This window comes from Apium graveolens, chromosome 7, assembly GCF_009905375.1.
Source record: "Apium graveolens cultivar Ventura chromosome 7, ASM990537v1, whole genome shotgun sequence".
Classification (NCBI taxonomy): Eukaryota; Viridiplantae; Streptophyta; class Magnoliopsida; order Apiales; family Apiaceae; genus Apium; species Apium graveolens.
This window is the reverse complement of record NC_133653.1, coordinates 5,226,375-5,243,566: the sequence shown is the minus strand read 5'-3', so window position 1 is coordinate 5,243,566 and position 17,192 is coordinate 5,226,375. Positions and strand designations below refer to the sequence as shown.

Sequence of the window (17,192 nt, the reverse complement as noted above, 5' to 3'; positions counted from 1 at the left end):
GGTACTAAACCAGATTACCAGATTTCCCCAGTGTTACGTTACACGCACACAAACATTTATAATTTCAAGTCAAATGCATAACAGACATGCTAACAAGTAGTTAAATACTAGTTGTCATCATTTTCACCATCTAAATTGGCAGGGGACTGATCACATTGAAGTCAGACTGAAGTAGCTTCAATAATCCTGTCCAACTGATTTTCCATTGCTTTCATCCGTTCGTTCATCTAAAGTAATTGGCGCTTCAGCCTTTGATTTTCTTCTTCACCAGCAAAAGCAAAGGATGACGTGCAAGACTTATTCTTGGACTGATAGAAAATTCTTTTAGAAGAACCAACTCCATATACTCTTTTTTTCTTGTCAAGCCCTCCAACCGCTTCAAGAAATAATGCATTATTATCCACAGGCTGCCCAGCTGCCTCATGCAGTTCACGGAGTTTTAAAAAAGTTTCCTGCATTAATTCATGTTACACATGAGCAAAATATACAACTTTTTCTATACATCTACAGGTAATTCACGGAGTTTTCAGAGGTTGAGAGAGTTCATTTTACCATAATCATCAAATTGTTAACCTCAAATAATCACAAAAAGAAACAGGTAATTTTCAAACTTGGGTTTTTTTGTAGAGAACTCAGGGAATTTTACAGTGTATTTATTTAGTACAATCCTTTATCACACAATATACAAGTTTTGCTATACATCTACAAGTCTACTTGTTAAACTTAATCAAACACAACCCAGTCCAAGGCAGGGAAAATTGCAAACATCAGCACACTTGTTTAAACTAGTAAACAAGTAGGATTGCAGAGACGCGCAATCACATTGAATTCCAAACAACTAAACCTAAAACTATACTACTATAGTATGGGTGCATAGTTGACCAAATTTATGTATACCTACTTCTAATTAATTCCCACGGACTCTCTGTTAACTCTGTTTAAGCAACTTTCAAACCATTTTACAAGCATATGTGCATATGTTAATCAATAGACAAGCATATGTGCATAAATATCATAGTGGTGTAATCCTAATAATCAAATGGATATTCTCAATAATAAAACTCACATATGTTTGTTGACTTTTTTTGTCAATCCACACGACTTCCTCCTCATCTTCACTCTCGTCATCCATGATATCATCACCCTCGCCAATAAAATTCTTCTTTTTCTTTACATGTCTGGTGTGTGTCTCATAAAACAATTGGTCAGCAGTGGGGGCGCTTAAACTGAATTTTCTGTAAAAAACAAAATATAGCAAATTTTAGAGCACAACAATTTTGTTTTTAAGGAATAATTTAAAAAATCCTGTGAAAATTGCATTATACAGCTTACCAAACGAGTTGCAACCAGCCTATGTGAAGCGGAACCACTCGTATGTGTTGAAAAGGAACCATCAATCCCGCCGCGCCGATTACTTCTTTGAATGAAAGACAATTTTTGAAATTTCTTAGATTCCCAAAACTTAATCCAGCTCGCATAAACATTCTTGCCAATTCTAGTATCTTGTTTTTTATTCTTTTCCCAGTTGGAACGAGCTACAGAAACAACTTCAGAATATTTCCTCCTTGCACTTGTCAGCCAACCATCATGAATAATATCATCTTCTTGCTTCCACACAAAAAATTTCTATAATAATAAAAAAAGACAGATTATACAAAGCAATTCAAAGTTTTGATGTGATTCTCATATAAGTATATATATCATGTTTCCCTTGGGATCACAAATGATTTAACTAATTCTGCTATAAAAAAGCAAAAAGCAGCTGCTATAAAAAGGCCAAAAGCAGCAACTTTATCTTATTTATAAATTTTAATTCCAGAGAAAGAGAAAACATGAGGTTAGTTAACTGTAAAATTCAAATTTATTAATAAGTAAAAGAATGCAGATTGTTAACAGATATAATACCAATCCATTATTAGTAATGGGTCTAGAGTTTTTTCCTTGTACACTTGCTAATACAGAGTAATTATTAAATTTCAAGAATCTTTTAAGAATATCTCATAACAGTAGTGATAAAAGGAGAAGCAGTTGGGTATTAAATACTGTACATTAAGCTTTCATTTTTTTGCCTTTGGAACTATGCCATAAAACAGAACATGTTTAGAAAATGGACTAATAGATAACACTCATAAATTTCCCAGTTGGATAATTTCATGGCATCTTCAATATATAGCATTGCTGCCCCTCCACCACTCAGAAAATTTGCACTTAATATTTTGATTGAATAGTGTGCCCTGCCCTTAGTATATACTACTAGACTACTAGTATTTTGATTGAATAGTGTGCCCTGCCCTTAGTATATCTCATTTTGAACAAGCTTTTTAAGTTTCATTTTTATTTTCTCGGTCCAAGTTTCCAACATCTCATTAGTTAAGAAAAGATTCAAATGAAAGGGAGGGGATTAAATGACATTTAATGACAGCTCCACAATCGAGGATCTCAAGAACCAAGATACTCTCAGCTCCACTTAACTAATGAGATGTTGCACCTTAGTATATACTAGTATTTATATAAGGTCTCCATCCATTTGTATATTGCCTATAAATACTCAGATTGTTGGCAACAAATATAATCACTTCTTATTTATTACAAGATTATGAGTGATTAAGGAACTTAAGGATTACAAAATGGCTTCCCAAATTAATAGTACACAATTCTTGTGCACAATTCTCTTCATTGTTTCTCTTCTTTCTGGCCTAGCTAGTGCCTAGCTCTCAGCTAGCTTTTATTCTCGTTGATTTACGAGACTATTAGTATACATACTCATCAGTTGGAAGTTTTAAAAATTTAGTGGTCAGAGATGAAGTTAGAGATAACACTGTCCATACACGTACTCAAGTAGTCAGAGATAATTATATTTAGATTATTTAGATGCAATGATTCAATAAAATTGATATGAAAGAGATATAATTACCTTGAATTCTTCAAAGTAAAAATTTTGAGTTTCTTGAGAAACTGACTTCCCATTGTATCCGGTAGGCTCAAGCTTCTGATATAATATCTTTTGGATCCTTGCAGAGCACTCATATGAAGGTTCCAATCTACAATATATAATAAATTAACACAAGGCAATGTTATTTCACTACATTATAGATAAAATAGAAAATGATTCGCTACATAGGTATTTTAATTTAAGAACTCTAAACTTACCCATCATCAATGACTTCTACTCGCACCCTTCCATCCCTCTGTGTAGAGCCAATATTCCACACTACATTATGCTTGGATGTGATGGAGTTGGTGTGTATTCAATTGGTTCTGGTTGAGCGCCACTTGTGCGTTGTCGTAACTGGGGTTCAGGTGTGCGTTGGCGTGATTGAGCACTGATTTGTAGTGATTCATTAGGTGTGCTCTGTCCAGATTGAGATGCAAGTTGTCTTGCTTGCGTTGGTGATGAGTGAATTCCAGACTGAGATGGTACACGTATTGGCAGTTTATCTTGTCTTGACTGAGATTGAGTAGAAAAACTTTGTCCAGATTGAGCAGGAGCACGCTGTCCAGGTTGAGTTTGTACGCGCTATCCAGATTTACCAGGTACTCCCCATCCAAATTGAGATGGTGCCTTTTCAACAGTGTGTCTAAACCTCCTCATAGGTGCCTGTAATACAGAAGAAAACTAAGTGTCAAACTCAGCTCGCGTCTTTAAAAACAGGTACAAACAAAATCTAGCAGGTTGGTTTACTAATCCATTACATATGGATGAATACTGAAGTCTTTGATGAGTCAACAACCAGATATATCATAAATAATTATGTGACAATAATCAGTCCTGTAAGAAATTACATTTAAGTGCTTTTAATTAAAAAACAATACCTTTCACAAATTTGCATAAAAAGAAAATATGTAACAACTGTTAGTGTATACTGAAAATATTTATTTGAAGTATGTACATTTATTTCTGGCCAGTTTATTTGAGAATCATTTGAATGTTTACATGTTTTCTAATATTATATATTGTGAATAATCTAGTATCAAATGGGATACAGAATATTAGATTGTTAAATACGGTTATATAATATAATAAGGTTCACAGCACAGGTGGTGTTGGACAATCCACTGGTATGGCTGTAGTATTGATTAGTTTATATTGACTAATAAATAATACTAGTATACTTTGTGTATATTGAACAGGATCAAATTTAGAATTGTTCCCTTAATACTGATTAAGAAGGAGAACTAAGATTCTATGTTATTATTAATGCTTAGGTTCTTAATCCGGAAATAGTAATTGACACGTGTATATTATTTACATGCTTTGATTAATATATGAAATAATTCTTTTGAATTATATCATTATATTTTGGGTGATGGAATTATATACATGGTGGATATTATTTATTGAAGGAATCCATGTCCTGATAATATTCGGGTTAATGATGTCCCCTTGAAAGCTCAAAAAGATTTAATTATGTGAAACCCTGCAGGTGGAATTTATTCTGGCATAATTAAATAAAGGTTGAGTGGATGATCAAGGATAAAAGATATTAATTAAATAAATTATCAGTAATTTATTTAATTAATGGACATATGATATTTTAAACATGGGGAATTTAATAAGCAAATAATATTGGAACCGAATTAATTAAATTACGGTATTAGGAAAGGTAGTGCAAATATTAATTCTTTAGTGAATTGAATTAATATTTAATTACATTGGGCTAGGCTCAAGATGTAATTAGAAGGCCCAACCTAATTATCCATGGTCCCTATTGTAGCCTATATATATTCTTATTCTCTTCTTGCTTGGGATGATGTGAAAACATATTGTAGCCACCAAGGAGCAAGAAGAGAGGATAACTTGAGAAGACGGAGGCCACACTTCGCTCAAGGGAATTTGGGAATACAATAGAAGAGCGTGGAATCAACCATTAACAAGGTAATCCTCTTTTCGTAATCTTTATCGTAAAACGTAGTAACACCTTAAGTCCGTGGTTCCCAACAATTGGTATCAAGAGCCTGGTAATGGGTTCTACGTTTTATGATATAATGTCCATGCCGTAATTATATATGCGTGTATATAGTATTTTTCTTGTATTGTTTTTGATGCATGTTGTTAATCCACTATTATGGCCATGTATATTTTAATTATGTGTTTGGATCCCACGTGGTTTAATCGTGGTTAATTTTTGTTTTGGTTTCCACGTGGTTTAATCGTGGTTGTAATTTACACGAGGGTTGATCGTGTTAGAATAGATTTTATAAAATTAGTTTTGTATTAGATCTATTTTTTTTGTAATTGTTCCGGGTATTTTGTAATAGTTATGTGCGATCGGAAATCAATTCCGGTAGTTTTTTGTTCTGCTGTGCGATTACAAGGGGCTGATGGGGCTGCTGGGACTCCTGGGACTGCTGGGGCTGCTGGGGCTGTTGGGACTGCTGGGACTGCTGGGGCCACTGCGGCAGCTGGGGCTGCTGGGACTGCTGGGGCTGATTTTTTTTTAGAGCTGGATTTTTTTTCAAGGGCCATAATAGTGGAAAATTTATTTTAATTTTTTCCATTAAATTTTAATTATTGCTTTAATTTATTGATTATTTGTGTCGTTAATTATGTGTGTAATTCTTTTAAAATTGCATGTTTAACTTAATTAGGACGACATGAACATAAATTTTATTTATTACTTTAATTAAATGTTATATGTTGCCAAAATTATGTGTGTATTTTGAATGCATGATTAGACATAATTATAACAACATAGGGCCCCATTTAATTTTAAAATTCCTCAATTTTAATAAAAAATTTAAGTGGGAGAGGAAATTAATATGAAATTAAATCCCATGGTCTCCATTATTGGTTGTAGGTAATTTAACATAAAGACGAATATAAATTATATATATGTCACCCATCGTGGCATGTAATTTATGGTGTCTAGAATGTTATAGAAATTACTAGAACAAACTTCTTAAATTAATTTTTAAAAGGAATAAAATACGGATTTTCTTTATTTCTGATTTGGGGCGATTTTGTCAAAAACGAGTTCATCGAAGTATTCTCCATTGATGTGACTCCTCCACTACCTGGAAATCAAACCATTGATGAATATTGAATTGAAGTATTTTATTCAAGGCAAAATTACGAATATTGGAAGGTATACACGCCACCCATCGTGGCGTACCAAGTTCCATAGATTTCAAATAATTTAAGATTTGATGATGGTATACACTTAGCTATGAAAAATAATATAGTCCACCCCAACGTGGCATATTGTTTAGTAATAGGACTGAAGTAACATTTAAACAAAATTAGGTGGTATACATGTCACACATCGTGGCGTACCAGAAGCTTATGGTGTTTAGATGTTAGTGCATTAAATTTTAATAATTGTTAGAGGAATCAATAGATCTTAATAATTAATGCAACCTTATTTATGTGATGATTCTCTGGATAAAATGGGCTTTAATCCACTATTCACCATACTTAAGGATAACAAACTTACCGGACCTAACTATATTGAATGGAAACGAAATTTGGACATTGTGTTGACTACTGAGAAGTACAAGTTTTGCACTTATGAACCCAAGCCTGAAAAGCCTGCTGCTGATGCTCCTGAAGATGAGAAAGAGTATTATAAACGGTGGATTAAGGCTGATGAGATGTCGCGATGTTACATTCTGGCAGCAATGTCGGGTGTTTTGCAGCATCAGCATCAGTCTATGGCCACTGATTCGAATATGCTCTTTAATCTCAAGGAACTTTTTGGAGATCAAAATAGGGCTGCTAGGCAAGTAGCCATGAAGGTTTTAATGAACACTCAGATGGCTGAAGGCACACCTGTAAGGGATCATGTTCTCAAGATGATGTCGCATCTGAATGAGATAGAGATTCTTGGTGCTGAACTTAACGGGGAAACCCAGATTGACATTATCCTTATGAGCTTGTCCATGAGTTTTGAGCAGTTCCGCTTGAATTACAACATGAACAAGAGGCGGTATAGTCTCGCGGAACTGCTGACAGAACTTCAGGCAGCTGAAGGATTATTTCGGCAGAGTGTTCAAGTGAATGTGATTGAGAAAGTTCTTCCTCTAAGCCGAAAGGTATTAAGAAGAAGAAAAAGGCTCAGATACAGAAAGCTGTGAAGGCAGTGGGAGTTCAGGGTGGTGTGAAAAAGCCTAAGGGAAAGTGCTTCAGATGCAAACAGTCAGGTCACTGGAAACAGGATTGTCCTCTTCCTAAGAAGACAAACAATACTGGTATGTCTCTTTCTCTAGTTACAAAAACATTTATAGCGGCTATATCTACGAGCACTTGGTGTGTAGATACAGGAGCCACTGATCATGTTTGTAATTCTATGCAGGGGTTCCAACTATCCAGAATACTTAGAGATGGTGAGATATACGTGTTCATGGGAGATGCTACGAAAGTAGCAGTAGTTGCAGTAGGAGTTATTCATTTATCTTTTGGTTCTGATAGGATTTTGATTTTGAACAATTGTCTTTATGTACCTTCTTTTAGAAGGAATTTAATTTCGGTTTCTAAACTTGCTTTGGATGGTTATAATGTTTATTTGGATCGTAATGTTTCTATTATGATGAATAAACGAATTATATATTCTGGTACATTGCAAGACAATTTGTATATAATTAATCCTAGTCAACCTGCACTGCAACTGCAATTTAGGGAATTGAACAACACATCTTCTAACTCTACTAAAAGAAAGGAACCTTCTAGTTTGAACCAAACATATCTTTGGCACTTGAGATTAGGTCATATTAACTTGAGGAGGATTCAAAGACTGGTAGTAGACGGGCCTTTAAGCTCATTGGCAGTGGAGCCATTTCCAGTTTGTGAATCCTGCTTGGAAGGTAAAATGACTAATAGGCCTTTCAAGGCAAAGGGGAATAGAGTCAAACAAGTATTAGAATTGGTTCACTCTGATTTATGTGGACCCATGAATATCCAAGCAAGAGGTGGTTATGAATATTTCATCACTTTCATTGATGATTATTCTAGATATGGGTACGTTTATTTGTTGCGCCGTAAGTCTGAGTGCTTTGATAAGTTCAAAGAGTACAAAGCTAAAACGGAGAAGCGACTTAATAAAAGTATCAAGTCACTACGATCAGATCGTGGTGGCGAATACTTGCTTGGAGAATTTAGGGAATATTTATCAGAAAATAGGATAGAATCCCAGTTAACTGCACCAGGCACACCCCAGCAGAACGGTGTAGCAGAGAGAAGGAACCGGACTCTTTTAGAGAGTGTTAGATCGATGATGAGTTATTCGGATTTACCCAAGTCATTTTGGGGACATGCCTTAGAGACAACAGCTTATCTTCTGAACTTAGTACCTTCTAAGTAGGTTCCTAAAACCCCCTTAGAATTGTGGACCGGAGATAAACCGAGTCTAAGACATATTCGAATATGGGGTTGTCCAGCACATGTGCTGAACAAGAACGCGACTAAGTTAGAATCTCGTACAGAAGTAAGGTTGTTTGTAGGCTACCCCATGGGAATGAAAGAATATTTATTTTATAGTCCGAAAAATCGGGATGTCATTGTTAGCACCAATGCAAGATTCTTAGAGGAGGAATATATAATGAATCACAAACCCATGAGTAGTGTCGTTTTAGAGGAACTAGTGGGAGGGACAAATAATACCCATGAAGCTGTAGTACAAGTAGAACAACCACAACATAATGTACAACCTGTCACTAATACCGCACCAGTGCCTCGTCGTAGTGGGAGGGTTGTTCAACAGGCTGATAGATTCATGTTTTTGGGTGAGTCTTCAGACTTGGTCTCTGGTGAACATGATGATGATCCCCGTACATACGAAGAGGCAGCACAAGACAAAGATGCAGATCTTTGGCAAAAGGCGATGGAATCTGAGATAGAATCAATGTATTCTAATCAGGTCTGGGAGCTCGTGGAACCACCCAAAGGTATAAAACCTATTGGATGTAAGTGGATCTACAAGAAAAAGAGGGGATTAGATAAAAAGGTGAAAGCCTGGAAAGCAAGACTTGTTGCGAAAGGTTATACTCAGAAAGAAGGTATCGATTATGAGGAAACCTTTTCACCGGTAGTCATGCTTAAGTCAATCCGTATTCTTTTATCTATAGCAGCTCATCTCGATTATGAGATTTGGCAAATGGATGTCAAGACAGCTTTTCTTAATGAAAGTCTTGAAGAAACCGTCTATATTCAGCAACCAAAAGGATTCATTAAGGAAGGCCAAGAGCATCTGGTATGTAAGCTTAAGAGGTCTATTTATGGACTTAAACAAGCTTCTAGAGACTGGAATATTCGTTTTGATCAGGCAGTCCAGTCATATGGATTTGATCAAAGTCCAAGCGAATCGTGCGTGTATAAGAGAAGTGAAGGTAATGCAGTGGTTTTTCTAGTACTATATGTAGATGATATTTTACTCATTGGAAACAATGTTGAAATGTTATCATCAGTAAAGGCATGGTTGTTCAAACAATTTTACATGAAGGACTTAGGTGAAGCGGCATACATCCTTGGGATCAAAGTTATAAGGGATCGCAAGAAAATGATGTTGGCTTTATCTCAAGAGCCCTACATTGATGAAGTATTAGCTCGTTTTAACATGCAGAACTCCAAGAAAGGTTTTTTACCTTTTAAGCATGGAGTTGCTCTATCTAAGAAGCAGTGTCCTTCGACACCTAAGGATATGGAGAGCATGAAAGCAGTTCCTTATGCTTCAGCATGTGGAAGCTTAATGTATGCTATGTTATGTACGAGGCCTGACATCTGCTTTGCTGTAGGCATGGTTAGTAGATATCAGTCGAACCCAGGTCAGGAACATTGGAGTGCAGTAAAAACTATACTCAAGTACCTGAGAAGGACTAAGGAGTATATGTTAATTTACAAGGCCTCAGATCTATTTCCTTTGGGATATACTGATTCAGATTTCCAATCAGATAGGGATAAGAGGAAATCAACCTCGGGATATGTTTTTACTTTGGGAGGTGGAGCCGTTATATAGAGGAGTGTAAAGCAGAAATGCATTGCAGACTCCACCATGGAGGCCGAGTACGTGGCGGCCTCTGAGGCTGCCAAGGAGGCTGTATGGTTCAGGAACTTCCTTTTGGACTTAGATGTGGTACCTAATTTGCCTAGGAGCTTGACGGTGTATTGTGATAACACTGGTGCTGTGGCAAATTCAAAGGAACCGCGAGACCACAAAGCAGCTAAAGATATTGAACGTAAGTATCATCTTATACGAGGAATCGTAAAGTGAGGGGATATAGTTGTGGCTCACATATCATCAGAAGACAACCGAGCAGATCCTTTCACAAAGAGCTTGTCAACCAAGGTTTTTGACAAGCATGTGGAAGCGATAGGAGTCAGATGGATGGACACATAGATTTTTATGTAATAGTGGATTAAATAAACACTGATGTACACATAGAATATTTTCAGTATAAGTGGGAGATTGTTAGTGTATACTGAAAATATTTATTTGAAGTATGTACATTTATTTCTGGCCAGTTTATTTGAGAATCATTTGAATGTTTACATGTTGTCTAATATTATATATTGTGAATAATCTAGTATCAAATGAGATACAGAATATTAGATTGTTAAATACGGTTATATAATATAATAAGGTTCACATCACATGTGGTGTTGGACAATCCACTGGTATGGCTGTAGTATTATTTAGATTAGTTTATATTGACTAATAAATAATACTAGTATACTTTGTGTATATTGAACAGGATCAAATTTAGAATTGTTCCCTTAATACTGATTAAGAAGGAGAACTAAGATTCTATGTTATTATTAATGCTTAGGTTCTTAATTCGGAAATAGTAATTGACACGTGTATATTATTTACATGCTTTGATTTATATATGAAATAATTCTTTTGAATTATATCATTATATTTTGGGTGATGGAATTATATACATGGTGGATATTATTTATTGAAGGAATCCATGTCCTGATAATATTCGGGTTAATGATGTCCCCTTGAAAGCTCAAAAAGATTTAATTATGTGAAACCCTGCAGGTGGAATTTATTCTGGCATAATTAAGTAAAGGTTGAGTGGATGATCAAGGATAAAAGATATTAATTAAATAAATTATCAGTAATTTATTTAATTAATGGACATATGATATTTTAAACATGGGGAATTTAATAAGCAAATAATATTGGAACCGAATTAATTAAATTACGGTATTAGGAAAGGTAGTGCAAATATTAATTCTTTAGTGGATTGAATTAATATTTAATTACATTGGGCTAGGCTCAAGATGTAATTAGAAGGCCCAACCTAATTATCCATGGTCCCTATTGTAGCCTATATATATTCTTATTCTATTCTTGCTTGGGATGATGTGAAAACATATTGTAGCCACCAAGGAGCAAGAAGAGAGGATAACTTGAGAAGACGGAGGCCACACTTCGCTCAAGTGAATTTGGGAATACAATAGAAGAGCGTGGAATCAACCATTAACAAGGTAATCCTCTTTTCGTAATCTTTATCGTAAAATGTAGTAACACCCTAAGTCCGTGGTTCCCAACAACAACATGGTTTACTTGTCAATTACATAGCCTAAATCAACTTCAAGTGTCTCACGAGCTAAAAAAGTGTTAATTCTTAACATCGTTATCTAAAATGTCCTTTAAGGGGGAGGATTTATAATTTTTTAAAGTATCTGGTCAAGGATTTATTCATGACAAAAATATATTAATTATCCTGATTGCAAGGATATTAAACTACAATATATGTCATGATTGCAAGGATATAAAACTCACATATTTTAATTATCCCACAATAACATATCCCCTAATTAGAACTGATCTGAAATTCCTTATAAAACAAAGTTATAAGTTAAACATAATAACTAATGACCATTGATTTTCCCACAACACTCAACAGAATGAGTTAAAGATTTAACTTACTTGGTCCGTGTAACCCGATGTCTCAACGAATGTTTTGGTAACTTGACTATGAAGAGCAACATCTTCCTTTTTTCCAACATTTGCAGATTGAGACGGTGTCTTTTCAACAACATTCTTAAACCTCTTCATCGGTGCCTGTAATACAGAAGATATTAGAATAAATTTCATAAAGGAAAAATAGTGGCAGAAAAACTGATAATAAAGTCTACCTTTGCATCTTTTCTCTTTACTAAATCATTAACTTCTGGACTCTTATGCCGCTCAGATAAACCTCTGTCATTTATATCTTGTCCATGGCTGCTTCTACTTGTATGATCAACAAGAGACAAACCTACGTGCCTCACTTCTTTGTCACCTGCAGCGAGAAGAGAAGGGCCATCCTCTTTTCCAACATTTGCACTCCGGAAGCGCTTCTTTTTATTCACCTTAGCAAAACCATCATAAGCAACACTTGCGCCCCCACTACCTTTGTTAGGACTCGAAAAAGGAGCAAAGCCAACACCCTTGTCACGAATACCCACATCACTGGGACTTGTATCAAGAGTCATAGGCTTTAAATTGAGTAAATAAATAAAGGGCTCTAATTAACCATCCAATAACAGAAACTTGTAAATTATCTTAAGACTGTCGCTGCAAGCACAAGGTAACCCAGAATATATCACAGGCTTCACAAGACAGTCCACGTCAAGAACTAAATAATCACCCATTTTTCATATTTTTACAAGTCAGGGAGCCTGAGGCTATCAATCACAAATACAACAAAGATGTAATTTTTTTTCTCAAAAGCCAAGTACCCAAAACAGATAAAAGCCTGAGACAGTCCTAGTAATCCCAAACACAACAAAGATACAATTTTTTTCTCAAAATCCAAGTACCCAAAACAAAGAAAGCTCGAGCTAGTTTGATTAACCACATAAGAACATCACTAAAACAAAAAATCCCTAAATTGGTTAAAGGAACCATCATTCATATACCTTCTAGTATAAACTCTAATACACAAAAAAGGGGGAAATGAAAATTTCTTGAATACAGAGACAAGAAAGGGTAAATATATATACCTTCGAATAGACATTAACAAGAAATGCTAGCTTTTTCATCTTAGATTCAATGAACTTTGTCCCTGCGTTGCTCAATTTGGAGTTCAGTTTGTTGCCGCCTCTAGAGAGGAGTAAACCCTAATTAACATGTGTCTCTAAACCCAGCCCGCTTTATGTCCTGTATTTATATTTTTTACTTTTAAAATTAGAATATGATTTATATAATAATTTGTAGTTTACAATATAAGATATATGTAGTAATTTACAATACATATCAATACATAATTTTAAAATATTTTGTAACTTAATATTTCAATATTGTAATATATATTAAAATGTCTTTTATTATATATATATATATGATAAAATAAAATAAAATTTACATACATGATGGAGAAGAAAGACTACTCGGAGGAATCAGCATTATCTTCACAATTATTACTATCATCGGTTTGTGAAGATCCATCTTCTTCCGATTCATATTCCATTTCTTCATCCGGAGTTCCGTCATCATCATCTAAATCTATTTCAACTCCATTTTCATCATTTAAATGTGTGGGAATATCATTTGTACTAATATCATTTAGATGTGCAGGAATATCATCTTGGAACGGCTCTTAATATGACATTGGGGTTTGAGGAAGATCAACAAGTGGACGAGCCTTTACTTTGCATACAACTAACCAATCAACCTTATCTTTTTTAAGACTTAGATAATTATAAAAATAAACTTGCATGGCTTGCATTGCTAATACAAATGGTTCGTACACGCTCAATCTCTTTCTTTTAATGACCTCAATAATGTTATAGCGTGGATGAATTCTTGTTCCGGTATTAAGTGTAGGATCAAACTATTCACACTTAAACAAAACTGTTTTCTTGACTGGAAAACGGGGATACTCGATAATCAAAATCTCTTCAACTATTCCAAAGTAATCATTCGATGCCTCACTAAAATTCGATCCCTTGATACATACTCCACTATTGAATGTTGATCTATTAGCCCCATATACTCGCGTGGGAAATTTGTATCCATTCACATAGTAAACCGGTACAGACTTAACCGAACGAAGAGGTCCAAATGATATATCTCAAATGTATTCATTCGGAACTTGTGATGGATTTTGAGCCTGAAATTATTAGTGGTGACTATTAAAATACGAAATAAATGGTTAATTATTATCTACTATATTGATTAGTGAAGTATCAAGTAACTTACATAATGTTTAAACCACATGGCGAAATCACTTTCTAAGCACCTGTCAACTTCAACACTAGTTATGTATGGATTGTGCTCCCAAAGTTGATTTATAAAAATCCTGATTAACCAAAAAAAATTAGATAATAAGAACAATATTCATTAACCAGGACAAATAAGTATGTATTGTGATAAGAAAAATATACTCGGTATATGGTGCAACCTCCGGACAGTTAAACAAGATATAATTGTGAGTTGCCATATATTCTCGATCATCAAGATAACGAGTAATGACACTCCCATGTGAACGTCCAGAATGAGAAAATATAGAAATGTTACCCCCAAAACTCTCTCCACCTCCACTAGAATCGTTCCTCGGAACTTTTCTATATTTCGTCTGAACATGTTGTTTAAAGTAATGTGAGCAAAAAGTGGAAGCTTCTTCAACCAAAAAAGTATTGCATATTGATCCTTCAACCCGAGCTTTATTTTTCACATTATTCTTCAAATGACGTAAAAATATTTCGAAGGGATATATCCATCGATACTGTACAGGACCTGCAATGCGTGCTTCATATGGCAAGTGCACTAAAAGATGTTCCATGGAGTCGAACAATGATGGTGGAAATATGCGCTCTAACTTGCAAAGTATAACGGGAATTTGTTCTTCAAGTCTATGCATATCACTTATCCTCAAAGTAGTTGATGTGAGATCCCTGAAGAAAAGACTTAATTCTGTCACAGCCTCCCAAACATTATTTGGAAGAAATTTCCAAAAAGAAATTGGAAGAAGACGTTGCATAAACACGTGACAATCATGACTTTTCATTCCAAATAACTTGTATTTCTTCATGTTTATACACCTCCCCATATTGGACACATATCCATCTGGAAATTTTAGATCTTTTAGCCATTCACACACTTTTTGCTTTTGTTTTTTGTCCAAGCTATAACATGCTTTAGGATACTTCCGTGTCAATTCATCAATTGCTAACTCGGGTCTCCGACAAATTATTGCAATATCATCTCTTGCCTTGGAATTATCTTTTGTTTTTCCTTCAATGGCCATTATTGTGTTGAAGATATTTTCAAAGACATTTTTCTCAACATGCATAACGTCAAGATTATGTCTAATTGATAATGTCCTCCAATATGGTAAATCCCAAAAGATGCTTCATTTCTTCCATCCATAATTGTAAGCCTTGATGATTCTAGCATTGTGTTCATCCCTTCCTAATTCAGTAACTTTCATCAAACCAAGTGCCTCAATTTCTTGAAATGCATCTTCACCTGTTCGCACTGGTGGGGCAGATTCAGTCACTGTCTTTCCCTTGGTAAACCAATTTTTATTCTTTCGAAATGGATGATTGGAAGGTAAAATTTTTTGATGATTATCAAACCATGTAGTCTTTCCACCATTTTTAAGATTATAAGTATCATGATCATGAGCACAATGAGGACAAGTTAAGTGACCAGCAGTTTTCCATCCAGATAACATTGAATAAGCAGGGAAGTCGCTAATAGTCCACATCAACGCAGCTCGCCTACGAAAATTTTGTTTCAAAGAACTATCCCAAGTCTCCACGCCATCTTCCCACAACATTTTTAACTCAGCAATCAGTGGTTGAAGGAAAACATCTATCTTCTGTTTTGGATTTTTTGGCCCAAGAACAAGTAAAGACAGAAACAAATATTATTCTTTTGAACACATCCATGGAGGCAAATTATATGGAGTCACTATAATTGGCCAAGAAGAATATTTTCTACATGTTTCACCAAATGGTTGAAACCCATCAGCAGAAAGTCCAAGTCTAACATTTCTCACCTCTGAGGAAAATGAGGGATGTGCTTTATCAAATTGTTTCCACTCCTCTGAGTCTGAACAATGGCGCATCACATCTTCTTCTTGATAATGTTCGGCATGCCATCGCATATGGGTTGCATTTTTAGGTGAAGCAAACAACCTTTGCAATCTCGGTGATAGTGGAAAATAGATCATCTTCGTAAAAGGCACTTTCTTTTTGTCCTTCTTGGATCTGTTAAGCTTGGTTTTGTATCTTGCATGTGAACAAAATTTACAGGACTCCATGTTGATGTCTTCACCCCAATATATCATGCATCCATTAACACAACAGTCAATATGCTCAGAAGGAAGCCCCAATTCTTCCATATATTTTTTCGTACTGTAGAAACTGTCAAGAAATGAATTATCTTGAGGCGAGATGTCTTTAAAGAATCGTGACGTCTGATCATAACATGCCTCTGACCAATGATGGTCAGATTTCAAACTCAACATCTGAGCCATGGCAGACAACTGAGAAGTTTCACAACCTTCATATAACTCTCTCTCAGATGATTTTAGAATATCATACAACTTCTGTGCTTCTGCATTTGGCATCTCTGGATCAAAACTTGGACCGACAACATCCATCACCATGTTGTACATTTGGTTTTCCTCGTCTCTTCTGCCCTGAGTATTGGAGTAATATGTAGAAGATTGTTCTCCACTTTGTCTAGCAACATATGGCTCTCCATGTCGATCCCACACATAATAATCTCTTACAAACCCTTTCTTCAATAAATGTAATTTTACTGTCTCCGCATTCCAGAATTTGCCATTCTCACACTTAAAACATGGACACTGAATATTTGTCCCATTCATGGACGATTCTTGAGATATAACATATTCCATAAATTTCTCTAACCCACTTAAAAAGCCGAAGTTAAGAATCCTCTACTATCAATCCTTTGATACATCCAATCTCGACCATTATTCATATTGAATTTTTTGATTTCCTACAAAAAAATAAATATTCACAACCCAACTAAAGTTAACAATTTTGCCATAACATAACATGAGTATGGTGTCAATTCATTGTTAACCATTTAGATACCAAAATCAAATGCTAATAAGAAAATTGTAATTATACGAATCCAAACTAATCGAACTAGGTACCGTATGTGATTACTCGCATGGAATTTTAAAAATAGGAAACTAATTAATTAGTTTCATTTTATCATCATACTTAGACAAAGGTTAATATTGGCTAATTAATCATGCAATTAATTACCTGATTAATAATA

At 35.0% G+C, this 17,192-nt stretch overlaps 1 protein-coding gene and 1 pseudogene across 1 annotated transcript; both read right to left on the bottom strand.

Annotated features, from left to right (window-relative positions):
• Positions 1 to 227: 227 nt before the first annotated feature.
• LOC141673154 (uncharacterized) lies at positions 228 to 3,592 on the bottom strand. The gene is made up of 6 exons (XM_074479886.1): positions 3,532 to 3,592; positions 3,151 to 3,211; positions 2,915 to 3,041; positions 1,433 to 1,626; positions 1,067 to 1,235; positions 228 to 452 (listed from the first exon to the last, which is right to left on the bottom strand). The coding sequence occupies exons 1-6, from the start codon at positions 3,590 to 3,592 to the stop codon at positions 228 to 230; spliced, it is 837 nt and encodes a 278-aa protein (XP_074335987.1).
• Positions 3,593 to 13,314: 9,722 nt separating this feature from the next.
• Positions 13,315 to 16,770, bottom strand: LOC141673153 (uncharacterized; annotated as a pseudogene).
• Positions 16,771 to 17,192: the final 422 nt, after the last annotated feature.